Below are 18,972 nucleotides of genomic sequence, written 5' to 3'. Positions count from 1 at the left end.
GGGGGGAGGGAGAAATATCAAAGTTCAAATATTGACTGCCTCTTATCCCAGTTCAGTCACCTATATTAAAGGAGTCCTTCAATAGCTTCCTCTAGATGACAGAAATTGCAATTTCCTTTCAAAACAAAAAATCTGATCTGATTCTATGCAAGGAAACCTACCTCCACCCCATCACATGCAAAAAAAGAAACCTGATGGTGCCTTCCTTCAGCTACAGACATCATAAAATGATCCACATTTGCAGAAGAAAAATGAGGACAGTTATGTAGATTGATATGGCACACAAAGTTATTGACATGAAAGAAAGGCTATTCACTACCGAGTGAGGACCACTGAGTAACATCTTCTGTTGAGAAAGTAAAGGAATTCTCTGCTTACATCTTTTCAGAGATGTTTCTGAATGCAGACATTACAAGATCTTTTTCTGCAGGTAAAATTTTCTTTAAAACCTTTTACAACTAAATGGAAGAATGATGGACTACAAACACTCTTGTTATTCCATCTAAAGCCAAAGGATTTACAAACAACTAGACAGTAATACAACATCTTTTTACACTGCTAAGCTGCATTATAGGAATATAATAATAAAAAATTAATTAAAAAAACCCCAAGAGCCATCTTTCTACTTTAAAATTAGTGACCACTTCTGTTCTGAAAAATTTTCCAGACAACTACATTGGCATAGCAAGGGGAAGGATGGTGATCTGCGTACCTAGATAGGAAAGCAGATGTCCATAAGTCATTCCATCAAGATAAAAGGCCACACCTTTAAAATTATTTTTAAGACACTGCTTTAGAGACTGATTTTGAAACAGCTTTTACCCACTGCCTAAACAGGTTTTGTAGTGACCGTTTCCTTAAAAATTTCATTCAAAAGACCATACTTTTGCCAAGTATAAAATTCATCATACTTCTATATTTAAAAGTTTCAATAATCTGCAACTGTTTTATCTATAGAGAAGTAGGTGAAACAAGAGGGCTATCATGTTAATCCAGCTGAATTTAACAGTTAGGAACAGAAATTTTAACATCTCAGTAACATTAGAATTAGTATCCAAAACCTCCTTTGTTTTAACATTCAGTAACAGGAATGTTTTTTAGAGAGAGCTAGAACTATCAAAAGATTTTCCTTTTAACAACCAGTATGCAAGAGGTTATTATTTCACTAAACAACTCAGCAATGTCACTAGATGACTGGCAAATACGCTAATAAATTTGTCATTTATAAACTCTTAACTAAAAGGCAACTAAAAGCAAGTACTAGTACTAATCAGTGGATGATCGGTTGACTTTCTCCTTTCACCATTCAGTTTCACAGCTCCTAAGCAAACATATAGATGTGATAATCAATTTCTTACTGAGGTGACTCCTTTCCATTTATGGGATCTGTACATTTGACTGTTGATTATAGGCAAGCTTTGGCAGGTTCCTGTGGCAAGCAAGCTGGGAGTTAGTTCAGTCCCGCCTTCAAAAAGGAGACTCATGAAGGACAAAATAGATGTAAGTAAAAATGGAGAGGGGAGGAAAAAAGAGCAAGAATATTAAAGCTACAAAGGCATTCAATAAAAAAAAGTCAATCTCTAATACAAGAGTAAAATTATTATTTTTAAGCTCTGCTCCCCCCTGTGTACAGTCAATTCTGCTGCTCACAAGTCACTTCTATGGAAGTTAAATATATTTAAAAGCTCAGTGTATTACCTTAGCCATTTTTGACCCCACATTGCAGATTACTACTCGGAGGAACAGACACTACAGTTTAGAGTAAAACTTGGTTGTTGGAGGGCACAAAAGCGACAAGAGCTCCCTTCGATAGCTTAGATGCTGAGGTAATGCTGAATGAAAGCAGTGGACGCAAACAAATGAATCGTAGCTTCAGGCTGGAGTAATATCAGGTGCATCTCTACACCCCGAGGGCTCAACTCCTACACTTCTTAAGTCCCTCCCCCTGAAACAACCTCCTGCAGTTTCACTTAGAGATCAAGCAGAGAACAGGTACTTCTCTCTCAGCAGTGACAGCTACAGCTTACCAACAGTGATCACCTTGAAGGTTTCCGACATCTATGTATCTGGTAAGTACATTTCTTTAGAGCATTTTTTTCAAATAAAGTGTGTTCATATTAACATCTAAGAAGTAAATCAGAGGTGTTCATTTTTCAGCTGTCTCAAAAGCCTAGGTTACTCCTAGCAGGTGCATTTACTGCACCAGTTTAAGCTTTCAGGGGGGAAAAAAAAAAAAAAAGAAAGTTTCAACAGGAGAGGGAAATATTTTAGTTTGAGAGAAAAACTAACTCTTGCAAGTTTTTACAATTAATTAACTCTTGTTGGTGAAAAGTGTTTTAAGCACCTTTTTTCATACAGGAAGTTAATGTATTATATTGAAGTATGACAAAAAGCTGTTTTGCTTAAAATTGCTATGTTTAGTCTGCCAGCTATTCTTCATACAGTAGTGTCGAGTTAATCTGAAAAGCCTGTACGAAAATAAAGTACTCCAGTTTTGATTTATTATTTTTTCCAGCTTCTGGGAACTTAGCACAGAAAATGGGATTGTTTTGAATTATCCTCTCTCTAGCCAATTAAAGTGTATTAAGACATTGAATTATTAATTTAATATTTACAAAGATTTTTATTTCTTATCCACGCTGCCTACCCAACTTATTTAATCTCTGTTTCTGTACTTCCTCTCGCACACACACACACAGAGACACACGCGCGCACTCACACACAAGCACACAGTCCTCTTCGGTCCGTACCTTCAACACACGCTTCCTTTCCAGTCCTCGCCAACCCACTCCTCTTACCCATGTTTCCTCCTAATTAACAAACAGTTGCGTTAAAATTTATCTTTCAGTTTAAAGGAACTGGAAGTTTAGAAGGGAGTGGTAGTTAATCACTGGAAAATCTCAGCTAGAATAAAACTCACAAATCTTGTTCTTGCAACACTCTAGGTAGGTGACAATGGCATGTCCTTGAGTTATGCAATAACGCCACATCACAATATTTTAATTATAGCATGTCCTTCAAAATGTTCCACCCCAGTGAGTACTCCTGGTCAGAGAGATCAACATCACCAAAAGGATACTGCAATAATAATGGAGTGTGCATGACAAACTGTTACGTAGTTTGCTACAGCAGTGTCCTAAAAAGAAATGTAATTACCTTCCCTGCTTGTAATAAAAGACATTTTGAAATTTCCTCTTTGATCAACTGGGCATCTTAAACAATTTAGACTACTTAAAAACGTAAAAAACAACATGCACATATATATATGTACATATGTATGTGTGCGTATGCGTGTGTCTGCGTGTGTATGAATACATATGTGCATGTATGTGTGTATATACTTATACCCACGTACATTTTTGTTTATATATTTATACAGACACAAGCACACAATGTTAAACGATATTCTTGTTTTCTGAACTTGCTAATATGTTAAAGGCAAGGAGGTAGCAACAGCATACTTTTAAAAATAGAAGGAAGAAATCTTGCAGCTACCAGTCACAGGTTGGAAAGGGCTACAGATTAGAAAGCCGTGAGAAGGTATGCTAGTGACAAGAAACAAACAACTAAGACAACCTCAAGTTTAACCAATATTATCTGAATAATCTGTTTTCAATAAAAATATAAATAAATAATACTACTACATTTCAAAACTAGAAAGAGAAAATTATAATAATATATAATTATCTGCATTTCTAAAATCAGGTATACAGGAAATAAATTCTCAATCAAAAAACAAGTTACATGAAAATTATCATCCTGCTACTGAAGAATTTTTTCCCATTTTTAAAGGATATCACATGTTATGGCATTCAAGTTTAAGGAAAAAGCAACTACTTATTTTGATTTTTCTATCTAATACTAAATTTTAATTTTGGTAGCACAAAACATACATTGTACAACTGTGAGTAACTAACATTATTTATATAGAGACAGTTTTAATTGGTTGCACCTATTTTAAACCATTAATGTCTTTTCCAGCTGTATGTGTGGGATCAAATAGTTTTAATTTTTTTTAATTATGAAATATGTACCTCTGCCAGATACTCCCGTGTTTTACTTAGAGACTGGAGGAGAAATTATCCTTCTTGTCTGGGTTTAGAAATATTTTATTACTGGTATTTTTAAACCATGAAAAAAGAGGGATTAAATAGTAAAAAGAGAGAAACAGAACATTCATCTGGCTGACGCTACCCTAAGCTTTCAAAAGGGTAAACACCCTTTAAAATAAGCTACTCGTTCTACACCTCTCAAGTCAGAGCAGCAGGTTCTGGGAGCACTACTGTCTGCAGGCTGAGCGTGCCATCAAAACAAACTTAAAAAAAAAAAACAGCTGTAATTCTCTCCTGCTGAACACATGGCAAAGAAGCTCCAATGCTCTAAATTTCTAACATTAAAACTGCAACAATGCATTTTATCTTATTAAGCAACTATAGTAAATACTCTGTTGAACAGGAATAACTCGAATCAAAGTTAAATACCAAGCACAAAGTCGGGGTGGGGGGGAACAGGACACACAGGAATTTTCATTATTAAGCAAAGGAAAGCTAGCAGAACAAGAAAATCTAATTAACATCTCTTTATTATAAGTGCTGCACCTGAATGCAAATTTGGACTGTTATCATAAATGGTTCAACTAAGAATGCAATGGAGTTTTGATAACAATATCTTTTTTTCAAGAATAATTACTACAAGTACTTCCAAGAAGATATAAAGAACAACAGGTACAAACTGACTTGACCGAGTCCATTACAAACTGTCTGCGTTAGTTATACATCATTGGTCAAAAATAAATGCAACAAGCTCACTTAAGGCAGAAAAAAAAGACCAGTTCCCTATCCAGACCTCCCCTACTATGCAACAATATTTTTCTTTTTTTTAATGTAAAAGTATTATTCTTAATCTTTCAAAGGAATTCTGGCTATCATTATTTAAAATATTTTTAAATACTGTATTTTTTTTTTAATTTATTGAACTACCATTTTAACCAGACTCCAATGAGAAGACTTTTAACATGCTGCTGTATAATTCAATTTTTTTTTTTATTGTTACAGTATCAGTATCTAACTCAAACAACCAAAAAAGCTTTGCTAAAATCTGAAAAATAAAAAGCTACTTCTCTACACATTCCTTTTCTTTAGGCTATCGCACATTTAATCATCTGTTAATTTTAAGAAAAAGCTTGTTTTTCTACTTACAGAACAGCTTTGCATTTTTCGGGGTGCCTTCACAATTAGTATTTTAACAAAATTAATATTTCTATGACATCAGAAACAACATTTAATACAATTTGCTAGAATTACTATACCTGATGAAACAAGCAGCCATTCTGTAGCTTTGCCTTCAGTTTTCATAACGTGTTGCATGTCATTTTCTATTAAATAATCTCTGATTTAAGAAATGCAAAACATCTCTACTTTAACTAAAATCTCACAGCACGTAATTACTAGCAATTCTTTTCATAAACTTAGTATTTTAATACTACTAATTCAAAATTCCACGTAAAAAGCTTTTAAAAAAAAAAAAAATCAAGCTATCTAGTCACGCTTACAATTAGTATTCCTGTAGTTTCGGGTAACACAATAGATACAGTACGTGGTTTTGCAACAGTCATCATTTTGATAATGATGCTTATAGTTCATGATGAAATCATCAGTTTTTAGATCTCTGCCATAACACATCCTATAAAATCATGAGAACTTGACTCTCGGAGTTTCTCACGCCTTCAGAATCAGTGAACATAATGGAACAAGCTGATACAAGCCCTCCTGACTTATCTACTGAGCAAATCATTAGGCTGTATAAAGTATCCACAACCTTAGTTTTTCTGAAGAAAGGCAGATAGATCATTCCCCCTATAAATCAATTACTGTCAGACACTCTTTTACCTGAATTAATACACTTGTGTGCCCATGTTAACTATATGCAACATGTAAGGTGCTGCACAGCAGAAGAATGTGAAATGTGTTTATCAAGCAGAAGATTCTATTAGTCAGATATTGCAGTACTCATTTCTCTTAATTGAATTAGGAAGAGGAAGAAAATTGGTGTGGTTTTATCCTTCGAGAGATTGGCCACTTTTGAGGTATCCATTGAGATTAGGCTGTTAGGAAATGCCATGCCAGTTAAAAGAGGGGGTTGGTCAGTCTCTGAAAGAGCCAAGTCAGCTACCCAAGTGCAACCAATCCACTCCACCCTCATTTCACCAGAGCAGGAAATTCCCTCCTCTCTCTCCCCAACCGGCCGGACAGGCTTGCCCCATATCCAGCTGCTGCCAGGACCTGCCTCTTCTCATCCTACCCACCTCCAGTTCTCTCTCAACAGCTCCACCTAGATTTCTACTTTCATCTTCTGAATGAATGTTCCCTCAGTTTTCAAAGAAAACTCCTTCAAGCCAGCAGCAGTGGCAGGTAACTAGCACTGCTGAAAATTAGGCCACTTCTGTGACTATGTTTAGGTGCGGAAGGATGTCAAAGTTTAATGCGTGTCTATCTCAACTCTGACATCTAGCATTTTTGTTTTGTTTAAAAAAAAACACAACACACTGTGTGTAATATGAGGGGGAATACAGTTGAAAGAATGTATTACTTTGTATTTAGTTCCAGTGTTCCACTACAGCTAATTTTAAAACTTTGTGTTACAGTTCCTGCACTACCAGTTGCAAAAGTGGTGTTTTCCGGCACCCCCTCTTCCCTGAGACACCACGGGAGTTGGCTTCCTCTCTTCACCTGGGAAGGATTCTGGAAACCTGAAAAACTGGAAACATCAAGAGGCTAAAACTGAGGAAAGCTAACCACAAGAAAGTTTTTATAAAGAATCATTACATTTAATTGTTTAAAGCAGAAAAAAAATGAGTCTCCTCAAAGAACGTAAACCAAAGAAGCCTCATTACATCCCAAGACCACCAGGAAAGCCATTTAAGTACAAGTGCTTTCAGTGCCCCTTTACTTGCAATGAGAAATCCCATCTTTTTAACCATATGAAGTATGGCCTCTGCAAAAACTCAATTACTTTAGTATCAGAGCAGGATCGCGTTATCAAGTGTCCAAAGACCAGTTCCTTGGAGCCCAAACAGATCAATCAGCTTGAATCTACAGTCAAACCAACTTCTTCTAAATCTGTCACAAATGGACTGTCAAATCTCGATTCAAAGCCTCAATATCCTTTTGCAAAAGAGGATGCCAAGGAAAATGTTGAATTACAAAACCAGGCAACAAACACAGCAATTCAAGGACAAAAACCTGCAATTCAGAAGGAATTAACCCCTGCCAGTACTACAACAGAAAGCACTATCAGCATGCAGCCCCTTTTGGACAGCATTGTAAGGCCCTCGGCTTTCGTTCCTGTAGGAGAACACAGAGATAGTAAAGGCCCAGAAACCAGTGAAGTATCTGAAATTATATCGCTCTCTAACAAAAGTTCACCTTTTCACACCAAGTCTGCATTTCATGCACCAAGTCACCCATGGAAAGCAGGCTCTCCTTTCCTCCCAGAGTTTCCACATAAAGTTGCTCCCACAAAAGGCTTTGGTTCCATTTCACCTTACATGCAACCGATGATTCCTGAGTACTCACCCCATTTTTATGAGCATAGGCTGGCTATCTACACACCTTACTTGCTTCCAGGTAATTCAGAGTGTGAAAGCTCAGCTCTGTCTGTCTATGGCGCACAAGATCAAAGACACTTTCTTCCCCACCCTGGGCCACTTCCAAAACCCATAAATCCATCAGCGTATGAACACTATCGATTGTTCCAACAATATCATTCCACTCCTCCAATACCATATGGATTTTGTAGGCCAACAGATCCTCCATTTTACAGATTTTCACATGTAGCTGGTATTAACAGAGATCAAAATTCTCATCTAATGGAAGAAACTACCTTGCTGTATCCAGCTTCTTTAAGCCCATCCCAGCAATACCCTCTAAGTTCACATAAAAAACAAGCAGATTATGAAAAAGAAATGACATTATTGCATGCCAAAAGTCATTCCAAAGATGACCAAAATGAAAGAGAGAATGCTAAAATGAGCCCTCTCGCTGGAAGTGCGGCCACAGGCTCCCCTGGCAGACCCAGCCCAACCAACTTCACTCAGACAAGTCATGCATGCGAAGGCTTATTCGACCTCTCTAACAAGTCATCTTCCACATCACTTAGCAAGTATGAGCAACCAGAAGAAAACTTCACGGCTTTCAGACCTGTGAGAAAAAGCACCGATCAACCAACTCTACTTCAAAGTATGCAGACACAGCAAGATAGAGGAGATTCACCCACCAGGTAAAATAATAAAATCACTTTGCAAATTCTTGTCAGATTTACTAGGGACATACAAAGATAGATGGATACATTTCACGCAATGCCCCTAAAATATATTTACATTTACAGCATTGAGATAATTTGTTCTATATTAACTGTGAAAAACACAGTACAACTCACAGTTGCTATAGTGAGCAGACCACTCATTCTCCTTAAGTGTATCAGGTATATCCAATACCATTACTATGCACGTGTCTGTATATTTCAGGAAATTACCTGTGTTAGAGCCATGTGTATGGTGAAAGGCACTTGGGGGAGTTACAGGAGAAACAACAAAATTGTCAGACTTCTATCCAGATTTTTTTCTCTTCTTCCTGCCCACTTCCTCAGCCCCAATTTAAAAGAGCAACTGATAGTGAATTCTCTTTTCTCCTCTTTTCTTTCAGCATTAACGTCACTGATGAAGATTCACAAGCACAGAACGAGTGCCATAACAATGAAGGCTCACTGTCCAACACGGAAGAAGACACAGGGATAGTTCCCCTTAATCTTTCAAAAAAGGCTGACACAAACACAGGACCTATTCATGAGCATGCATACAAAACCGCACCGAAAACAGAAAGTCAGAACTTTCTCGAATTGCAAGACATGCCTCTGAACCTCTCGGTAAAAGATTCCTGTAACACAGTAAGCCCGAAAACATCATTCCACAGTCCGTCTCATGATAATGGTGCTGCTACTTCTCCAAACACTGAAAACGAAACCTCCGGAGCAGATGCTTGTAATCCCAAGAACCCTATTAACAGTGCCTGCGACAAATCTTCTTTCACAGCTCACCGTAATGAAGCACAAGACTTAAGAATAATTGACAGCTGTGATGAACAGAAACAAACAGCAGCTGTAGCTCTCTGTCAGCTAGCTGCATACAGCCCTAGCAAAGTTAGAATGGACAACGAAGGGCAGAGTCCTCAGGACAGTAACGCTTCATGTACAGAAGCTACTCTTAATTCCTCCGATACTCAGGATACCCAGTGCAATCAAAAAGTAAAAGGACAAAAAAGGACAAATCAAAAAGAATCAGCAAAATCACAGCAAGGCACTAAAAGAGTAAGGCCAAATGACTGTAGCAGAGTCTTCACTTTAAGGAAGAGAACAAGAGTATCTTAATACTTCACTTTCCAATGAGTTTCTGGTCATAGAAGCTAGTTACAAGCAACATCATAAAATTTCTGCAAACCGCCTCTTACTGGGTTTGGTCCATCACAAGATAAATTCAATCTCTCCCATGTAAATAATGTTCATAATTTTATATTAATATTTTTAAGTAACTGAACCTTCCCTTGTATAAACTCAGATTTTGATGAGTGAATTTTTGCATTCATTACTAAATCCAAAGTACATTAATCTTTTTTTGCAATTGTATTAATGTAAAATAACTTTTATGACTTCTTTTCTTAAAAGATGTTTAAGCTCTAGAAACAATATTGTTCAATAACAGACTGTCATAGTCTTTTTCAGGCTTAATTTCATTTAATAGGGTTTTTTTGTCTTTTTTCTTCAAAAAACTTTTTAGTTTGCTGTGCAGTAGTTTAAATAAGCTTAAGATTAAACCTGGCTATTTAGAATTTACTGTAAAAACTGTTTTGTGTATGAATGCACTTTGCCATTATGCCATAATACAAAACAACAGACCAAATTTTGTTACTCAGAGGCAGGCGCCAGTTTAAACAAACTGATCCAAACCTTGTATAAGCAAGCTTTTCTTATGTCGACTAAGAACAAGATTCAAGTTAAACCAAAGAAAGCCTGCACCAATTTAACAAATGCAGTTTATGTTCACCTTTAACTGAACCGCTGTGAAAACAATACTGAAAATTTGAAGATCTAAAGAACTTAGGTGCCTAATCCTCTGAGGTTAGACAGACACTGGGCAACCTTCAAACTCCAAGCCTAAAAGGTTATTTATATAATTTATTTCACCTGAGGCAAACTCTCCTGTTGAAGGTCTTATTTCAGTATACATGTATTACTAATTATCAGTTTCAGTGGGCTTCTACATACATCCTAAAACTACTTTCTGCTTCTATAACTGTGTATATAAACTTGCAATTTTTCAAATAAATCTGTGACCTGTACTTAAAATATATGTAAAGTCATTAATGAACACAAATACATTCACTACACTATCTGTAACACATATTTTGAAGAAAAATTAGCAAAGAAATTGCTCACTAAATTTGCAATTTACAAGTAGAATTTGGCATGGAATACCAATCAACTCTAAAAAAAGGAGCTTCCTTCAGTGAAGGAAGTTTATTATGCAGATTAATTCATCCGTACTTTAGCTCCATATGATAAACCTCAGAATTCCCTCTGCTTAAAGCTGCTGTCCAGCTTACCCAAACTTCTACAAAAGTTTAACTAAAATAAGGCTGTTCCACTGTAAAAACACCCCGTGTAAATTTGCACAGTATGCACTATCAGTCTAAGTAAAACAAATCCACACTAAGTATTATTCACTTAAAACTATGGGTATACATTTCTCATGGATTCATTATTCAAATAAGAGACATCTTCACCTGCCTAAACATTACTAGTAGGTATAAACCTATGTAAGGAAGCAGAGCTGCATTCAATGCAATGTAGAGTTCCCAGAATTTTTTTTCTGATTTTTCATGCTATGGTGTTTTGACCTAACAGCTCAGCCAGAGCACTGTAAGAAGTTTACCATTAAACAGTAAATTACAGGGGTTAAGTTTCTGAGCTAAGAAACAAAAAAAAAAAAAGAGTAACAACATTGATCTTTAAATGAATCTTTCATAGAGAAAAGCTTTTCCTAGATTATCAAAAGACAAGAATATCAATCTGAGTTTGAACAAAGGGAATATGGTAACAGAAAAAGTCCAATTAACTCAAACTACAACAGCAAGGCAGTAAGAAAGTATGATGTATCAAGTTGTACATCAGTACGTGATGAAACAAGGCAAAAGAGCTTCTTTCTAGGCCAAGTTTAAAGCTTCAAGCTTAGGGACGTATGTTACCAAATCCGTAATTTCCAAACATGAAATTACGGAGTCCAGTGTTGCCGCTGCTGTTTTTTAAACTACATTAAGCTATTTGCCTCACTAATCTCTGGAAGCAGAAATTTTCATAGTTTCCCTTATCCATAATTTTTAAAAAAATCTCATGTATATCTTTTATTGTTAATTTGAATTTCTTTAAGTCAACAAGGAAAAACTTTTTGGTGGTTTTCCATACAATTCAAGGATTTATTCTTCACCATCTCTATACAAATATTGGTCATAAAAACAAGCTCCAGTGGTGAAGTCTACCTCATTTCCATTCCTCAAATTAAGTAAAAACTGGGTTGAAGGAAACCATGAAGGTTAACTACTCAAACAGCTCTCCATACCTTGATTAACTTGATTTCTGTCCTTCCTAACAGAAATCTTTCTAACTCAATGTCCGTAAACTAATTATTGTAGGGCTCCAGTTCCTTTAGAATAAGAAAAATCAGTCCTAATGCTTATCTAACTTTTCTCTTGCTGCAAATTATACCCATTACCTGTAGTCTTGTTCTGGTCACTGAAAACAGTTGTCAAAAGTAAAGTTGTTCTTTTAAGGGGAAGAGAATAAGCTTTCAGCTTTGTCTTCTCTCAGCCAAGGAACCTTAGTTCTTTCAGTCTTTCCCTGTCTGTCTTATTTTCTGTTCTTCTCATGATTCCTGATGCTTTAGGCTAGTTTTCTTTAAATAACCTTTTAAGCATGATGTCCTAAGATGAGTAGCCTATGTGTCACAATTTTACTATCAAGAGAGATGGAAGGATTACCACACTCTGTCTATGACTTCTTTTTTACCATCTTGTTCTACTGAGGTAAATTGTTGATTGACGTGGGTGACCCACATGAACTCTTAAGTCCTTTCCTGTATAACTGCTGCCTAGAAGTGGGTCCCTGTATCTTGAATTATGTAGTTACTTATTCCTAACTAGGAATACTACTTTGCATTTGTCCTCATTTCTTAAATCATTTTGTTAAGGACAATTTGAACATAAGTCTATCTTTCAAAGTACAACACAGTTCCTTTTAACATCACTGTGTTAGCTTTTCTTCCAACTTCCAGAATTCATTCCTTTGTCTTTCTCCAATTATAATACACTTTGAATTTCTACATTAATAGTGGACTGGATAACTCACATAAAGCAAAACCGAGTAAGGCAGACTTGAAAATTAAAGTAGAATATACTGTATTTAGTCTGATTATTTTTTCAAATTAATTTAAATGGAAAACAAGGTCCATTAAAGCAAAAGGGAAAAAAGGGAGAAGGGACGATGTCAGTGGTGCCATGGCTATTCTGCAGCTATTCTGAGCCATCTGCTCAGCGATAATAAAGGTTTGACTCTGATGAAGATATAACATGATTTGTCATTGCCAGTGATATTCTTGATTAGCTGCATCCCATTTTATGTCCAAGTCTTTCCAAATTCTATCCCTACAAATTCAGACTATCCTCTTACTCATCCTTCACAGTATCATACCTTTCTGCCTTCTGTACAACTCATTCTTGAGTATCAGATAACCAAAGGAGTTGCAGTTAAGTCAAGATGGTCTCCAATTTGGTTTCTTACCCATCTTCTTCTATAACCACTGTTGGAATTCTTAGCACTGTTGTATTAAGAAACTTCCAATTCCTATAAAATCATTTTTCCTTAGACCTTTATACCTGTCTCTTTCTCAGAAAGACCCTGCTGCCATGATTGTGTTCTCTCCTTCCCTTCCTCCCCTATCTTAGCTTTATATTCTTCCACCCCAGTAATAGAAGGCTACATCTTACGCAATCTGACAAATTAAAAATTTGCATATAAACCTATGTATACTAAAATCACCTTCACAGGTAGCAATATATTTTCACTGCACCTCTGCAGAAAAAGAAGGGTGTGAAGGATACAACTATCATCCCCATTCCACATATACAAAAACTCAACCTAAAAAGTGGAGAGAGATGGTTTCACAGCACAGGTCAAATCACTGGCGGAGCTAGGATTCACTCATGTCTTTTGCAGTCCTATACAATATCAAACTTGCATGAAACTTCCAGTTTAGATAAAAAAAAATTCTGTTACATGAGGCTATCCTGATTCCTTGATAGAGGTGTACAGTTTTGGTTTTGTTAGAACTAAAATAGAGGCTTACCTTTGGATGACTTCCCATTCTTAAAGTTGGGGGTTTTTTTAACTGTTTCATCTTTATCATACAAGGGCAAAAGTAATTAGAAAAGGGAAAGCAACTGAAGGCTAGCTGCACAAAAATTCTCATATGCAAAACAGGTACCATATTGGACATGAACTCTTTTCATGGAGACAGAATAATAACTGTATTAAATACCATATTTTACAGTTTCTTCTAGAACAAGTCAACAGATCTTCAGAATAGAAATGATTTGGCAACCTAACTTACTAGTATGAAACACCAGTTTTGAAACATTTTTGAAAATTAGTGTTCAACTTCTCTGTTCAACACAGGAGTACCAGATGAGAACAAAAGAACCATCTAGCCCAAGATACTGCTGTAAAAGTGCCCAATAGTGGATGTGTACTACTACATTATGCTTTTGTCATTTCAACTCTGTAAAAAATTGACCAAAATCACGGAACAGAGAACTACTACTTTCACATTAATATCTCTGTACCTCAATGTATGTTGATACATACAGAACACACAAAGAAACAATTCCTCTGCCCTGTTATTTTTCTTTCCACCCTGATATTTAAAAACCCATTAAAAACTTAAACAGTTCATTGTATAAATTACGCTAAATTGGCCTCTGAAATTTAATCAGAAACAAACAGCATAAGCTACAAGCTGTAAAGTGCAAGTTAGTCATCAATTATTTAATATATTCTATTTAAATAACAACACTGACACAATATAGAGACATACAGAATTATTTTTATACAACTGTACAAAGAAACATGGGAGGGAGGAAGAAAGAAGAAAACCCCAAGAAACTAATTTCATTTTGGAAAGAAAAATTTATTAAGTATAAAAAAGGCACACCCAAGACATTGCTTTTGACAGAAGTACCTTAAATATCCCCATAGGCATATTCTTCATTCTAGAATTCAATACTACAGTCATTATTCAGCACACACATCAGCAAATTCCAGTCTACTGCCACACATTCAATGTCTAATACTATAAATTGATAATTCATGAACTTACTAATATTGCAACTACAACTCACCTTCTGAAATTCGGGAAGGGAGTAACAATCCTCTTCTGCCTAATTCAGCCAGAGCCAGGCATCCACCATGCCATGCATTGTCTGTTTCCTGGAAACTAATTTTAGAACAAAGACAAGTTTTGTTAAGACTAGCCTTCCCTTTTCAGATTTCATTTTTCATGGTGAATTCCTAACATTTTAAAAGACACATAATCCAAACCAGCATGTATTTATTGTGTTATTAATTCTGTTAGACTTCTAAAATATAAGAATGACAAGTTGAACATGTTTTCTTTCCCATTTTGTGCAACATAAATACTGGTATAAACATGATCAAATAAGAAAAAAAACTATTTATCAATATAAATGTAACCTCAACACAGAAGAGAACAATACCTGAAACTCACCCAGAAAAGGAAACAACTTTCTAGTACACCGGCAAAAGATGCAGATTTACAGAACACACCCAAAACAACTAATGAATTTAGTGCCAAACACAGTCCTTAACTAGCAAAAGAGGTTCAAGTGATAGTTTCCAATAAACACATTATGAGAGCTTATGCAGTGAGCAAACAGCAGCGTTTATCCACCTTTAAAAAAAATAAAACAAAACAGAGCAACTTGTAGTGAACGAGCAAAAAATATCAAAAATGGTACATAATTTTTGGTGGACTGGCAGATAAAGGAGTGAAAAGGGGAAAGGTGGCATGCTGCATGACTAAACATACAAAAAGTTAATTTTGTATTAAGCTAGGAATAGGAATCTAAGAATAAAACGTTGAACAGACAGACTAGGTCATATCAAAGCTTCATCTCTCCCAGCATCCTGTCTCTGACATGGATCAACAGCAGATGCTTAGCCAAAGACGAAGCATAAAGGATCATTCCCTTATTAGCCTCCTCCTAACTCTGGCAATCAGCAGTATGGAGACTTCCCAAGCCAGAGGTTGCAGGCAGAATGTCATATTTAATAACCTCTGATGGGACTCTCTTCCATTAATTTGTATAATCCCTTTTTGAACTCCCTTTACACTTTTGGCTTCCATAACGTCCTGTGGCAATGACTTCCACAGTTCAATTATAACTGCCTGAAAACGTACTTCCTGATGCTTCCCAGCTCCTGCATTATGAGCGAATAGCAAACAATTATCCGCTTTCTCTCTTTCTTTCATATTTATGATTTTATGTATCTTCATTATATCCCTCTACTTTTTCTTTCCACTTGGAAGAATCCCCATCAGTTAAATTACTTTTCAATGATTCAGTTTTGTTATCCCTTCCTTTCCTAATAATATCTAACGTTCCATCTGCCTTCTTCTTTCTGACAGCTGCTGAGCACTCCACTGACATTTTGACCGAACTATCAGTGACTTCACGATCTCGTTCCTGAGTAGTCATACTGTTTTACAGCTAGCTGTATTTTTCCCTAAGTGCATTAGTTTGCATTCATTAGACATTATATTTCATATGTCATTTACTGTCTGGTTACTTACTTTAGGCTTATATAACATTTTCTTTTCTGTCATCTTTAGTTTTCACTACATTAGCTAACTTTAAATCATCAGTTGATTTCCTCACCCCATCATTCACCTTTTTTCCAGGATCCTTTATGAGTATGTTGAACAGCACAGGGCTCATACAGACCCCTGGGCGACTGTGCTGATAGTCTCACTACATTGTGAAAAATGATCACTTATTTCTTCCCTGTCTCTTGTTTTTTAATTTATCTACATATAATAAATCCTTTCTTCTTATCCCAAGAGATATAACTTAAAGTGCCTCCGATGAGCAACTGACTTATTTTTATTTTGGTCACTAGATATTTAGCGCAAAGAATACAGAAGAGATTCCCTTTGTCCTTGTCTACATTTGTTCCCAGGTGTTTCTGAAGAAAGCAGGTCACTCAATTACTAGTTGGATTACTCATCCCTATGACTTGAAAAACAAGAAAAGAAAACACAGTGAGTACAGGTCTTTGAAGCTCCAGGGATAATTGAGATCAGCAGCACCTCTTAAACTAATTACAGTAACACAGTGGAAGTATCGGCTAAGTAGATACTTTCCTTGCAAGTTTTTAAGACTTTATACCTTCTTTTTTTAATGTGTTATCCTTTGAGCTGGTATTTTTAATTTGTACTCACAACCAATATAAGAAGATTTTTTAAAACTGAGTACAACTGAGTGACAAACTGAACATTACCAGTATTTTTTGCCAATAAAGAAATTCTTTTTGTTATTAGCTTTGTCTAAAACACTAGTTTAGATCTTAAAGGTCAAGTACTCAATGTAGACCTGATGAGCAATTTGATATTAAAAAAAAGCATATGATACTTGTTTAATAATTTAGTCCTTTACATGCTCTACATGCATGCAGAAACAAGACATCCAACAACATAGCGCATCAAAAGAACATCCCAACAGCTATATGTGATCAAACCAAAGTTTCAGCTAGCCCAAAAGCCTCTCTCTGACATGGCCAACAGCACGTGCCTTAGGTATAGTATAAGAACAAGCATATTGCAACACTCTCCAAAACACTTCCAAACTCTGGCAGATCGTGGACAAGTTTGCAGAAAAGAAAAACGTTTTTTGTTCAGGCATATGTTCTTAGCATCCACAACATCCTGCGGCAAGAAGTTTTTACAGTTTAACTATATGCTGTGTGAATAACCACCACCTTTTCTTCATTCCAAACCTGCCACCTGATACTTTAGTTCGCTTCTAATAATATAAAATCTAGAGGGCAATCATTTCCATGGCATTCATGATTTCATAAACCTCTATTATACCCCATTTATTCCTCACTCTTCCTAGATGTTTTAGCCTCTCCTCACATAGAGATTGCTTCTTATCTCTGGTGATCCTCAGAACTCTTTCGAGTATCATTTCCAGTTCTACTGGAGGTGCACACAACACTCAAGACATGAGCACACCAGGAATTTTTAAAGCAGCAAGTTAATGAGCATTTTTTCATTTTTATTTTTCCAAAGTTCGACTTCAGTCCTTCCACATTACTTTAGAATGGGGTCAAGATGAAGGATTAGGAAAAATTTCTTTATGGAACACCCTCAGCACATCCGTGCCTTAGAAGCTTTTGAAATCTGGGAGAAGAAGGGCAACAAAATTTACAGATTTTTAGACCTGTATCCCTAACTGTTGTCCTCCTGTTTCATAAGCAGACATGTTTCAGATGCATGTAAAGCGTGAAATAAGATTTTTACCTAAAACAGTCCAACAGAGACCCAATCACGTCATCTGCTAATTCTTTTGGAAGTCTTCCAGTTATTCTACCAATTCTACAGAGTTAAAAGAAAAAAAAAGCATACAGTGATTCATTAGTACTGCATTTGATGAATAAGTCCTATAAAAAATTCAGTTACTGGAAACTTACAATAAGATGACTGACTTCAAGATGACAATGCACTACCCTAACACCATTAGCCTAAAACAACAATCTCAAACTTGAAGCAAAAGCTACGCTGTAGCAAACTTAAGACAGAAATACAGTTTTTAAAGTGGAAGAGAAAAAAACATTTTGAAGAAATGCTACTTTACACCCTTCACATCAAGTCTTATCCAGAATGTTTATTTCCAAACCTATCTGAAATTTTCCTGAAGACCAGCCCGATTTCATATCAGAAAAGGATACAAACATGGCTTTATACCATCAGCTGTGCTAAAGCCATTTGAAGTAACTGAATATTGACAATACACACAAATTATCAATTATGGATTACATCAGACTGTATTTCTATGTTGTTTACTTTAGTTTATTAGTTTAGAGTAACCATAAGAAACCTACCCTTTTGCTGCAGACCACCTGACAATAGTGTCTTTGTCTTTCAGTCCAACCAACAATTGCTCTGCAGATAATTTTATTTAAACAAAACAGATTATTCTCATTTAACAAACAGAAAGATTTCTTAAAATGTTCAAAATTCATTTTCCTCTTAATATAACTGCCTCAAATTAAAATATTTGTATCTAGATTTCTTCTATTTGTCACACAAGTGTGACTTGAAATCAAAGAAACAAGAAAGATGTCAACAACGTTTTCTAAAAGAGAAAATTTGGTTTGAAATTTTAAGTACTGTGGAAGATTCAAAATGGAGGTCGTGGTGCTTTTTTCAGTGGTTCATTAGATTATTCAGTTACAAAAGTCTTCTGATGCAATTTTTGTCTATTTATTTACAGCATATCCACCAGCAAGCTAGCAGAGGACCTGCTGTATGACTGCATACTAATAAAAAAATGCTGTGCCTTTGATACTACCACAGCTTAAAGATTTCAACCATAATTCTTTAGCTTTCATGTACAAAATTTTTTGGTTTTCATTATGAATTTTTATTCATCCTTCCATCTGTGAGAGGCTCAAGATATCTCTTTCATATTACTGGATAAAATTGGTAAAGTATATTTCAATTACTCTATTCCCCAACCCCACAACAAATGCTACAGTAATGAGTTTCTGCTCGAGATGCTGAAATCCAAA

General features: G+C 35.8%; 2 protein-coding genes across 2 annotated transcripts in view; one reads left to right on the top strand and one right to left on the bottom strand.

The window, feature by feature from the left end:
• The window catches only part of TBCD (tubulin folding cofactor D), a 134,531-nt gene that overhangs the window by 91,018 nt on the left and 24,541 nt on the right, over nucleotides 1-18,972 (bottom strand). The window contains exons 12-14 of the mRNA XM_076353800.1: nucleotides 18,283-18,343; nucleotides 17,702-17,776; nucleotides 14,502-14,596 (exon numbers count right to left, since the gene is read on the bottom strand). Coding sequence (XP_076209915.1) covers nucleotides 14,502-14,596; nucleotides 17,702-17,776; nucleotides 18,283-18,343 — 231 coding nt within the window. The remainder of the gene's footprint in view (nucleotides 1-14,501; nucleotides 14,597-17,701; nucleotides 17,777-18,282; nucleotides 18,344-18,972) is intronic.
• ZNF750 (zinc finger protein 750) lies at nucleotides 1,993-10,403 on the top strand. Its single transcript, XM_076353801.1, has 3 exons — nucleotides 1,993-2,069; nucleotides 6,644-8,277; nucleotides 8,703-10,403. The coding sequence occupies exons 2-3, from the start codon at nucleotides 6,851-6,853 to the stop codon at nucleotides 9,421-9,423; spliced, it is 2,148 nt and encodes a 715-aa protein (XP_076209916.1). The 5' UTR covers nucleotides 1,993-2,069; nucleotides 6,644-6,850; the 3' UTR covers nucleotides 9,424-10,403.

Source organism: Aptenodytes patagonicus, chromosome 16, assembly GCF_965638725.1.
Source record: "Aptenodytes patagonicus chromosome 16, bAptPat1.pri.cur, whole genome shotgun sequence".
NCBI classification, from domain to species: domain Eukaryota; kingdom Metazoa; phylum Chordata; class Aves; order Sphenisciformes; family Spheniscidae; genus Aptenodytes; species Aptenodytes patagonicus.
This window is presented reverse-complemented; position numbering and strand designations above follow the sequence as displayed.

Coding starts and splice junctions, on each gene's coding strand:
- ZNF750 (XM_076353801.1), top strand. CDS start 6,851: ATGAGTCTCCTCAAAGAACGTAAACCAAAGAAGCCTCATTACATCCCA. Junction 8,278..8,702: donor AGAGGAGATTCACCCACCAG/GTAAAATAATAA, acceptor CTTTTCTTTCAG/CATTAACGTCACTGATGAAG.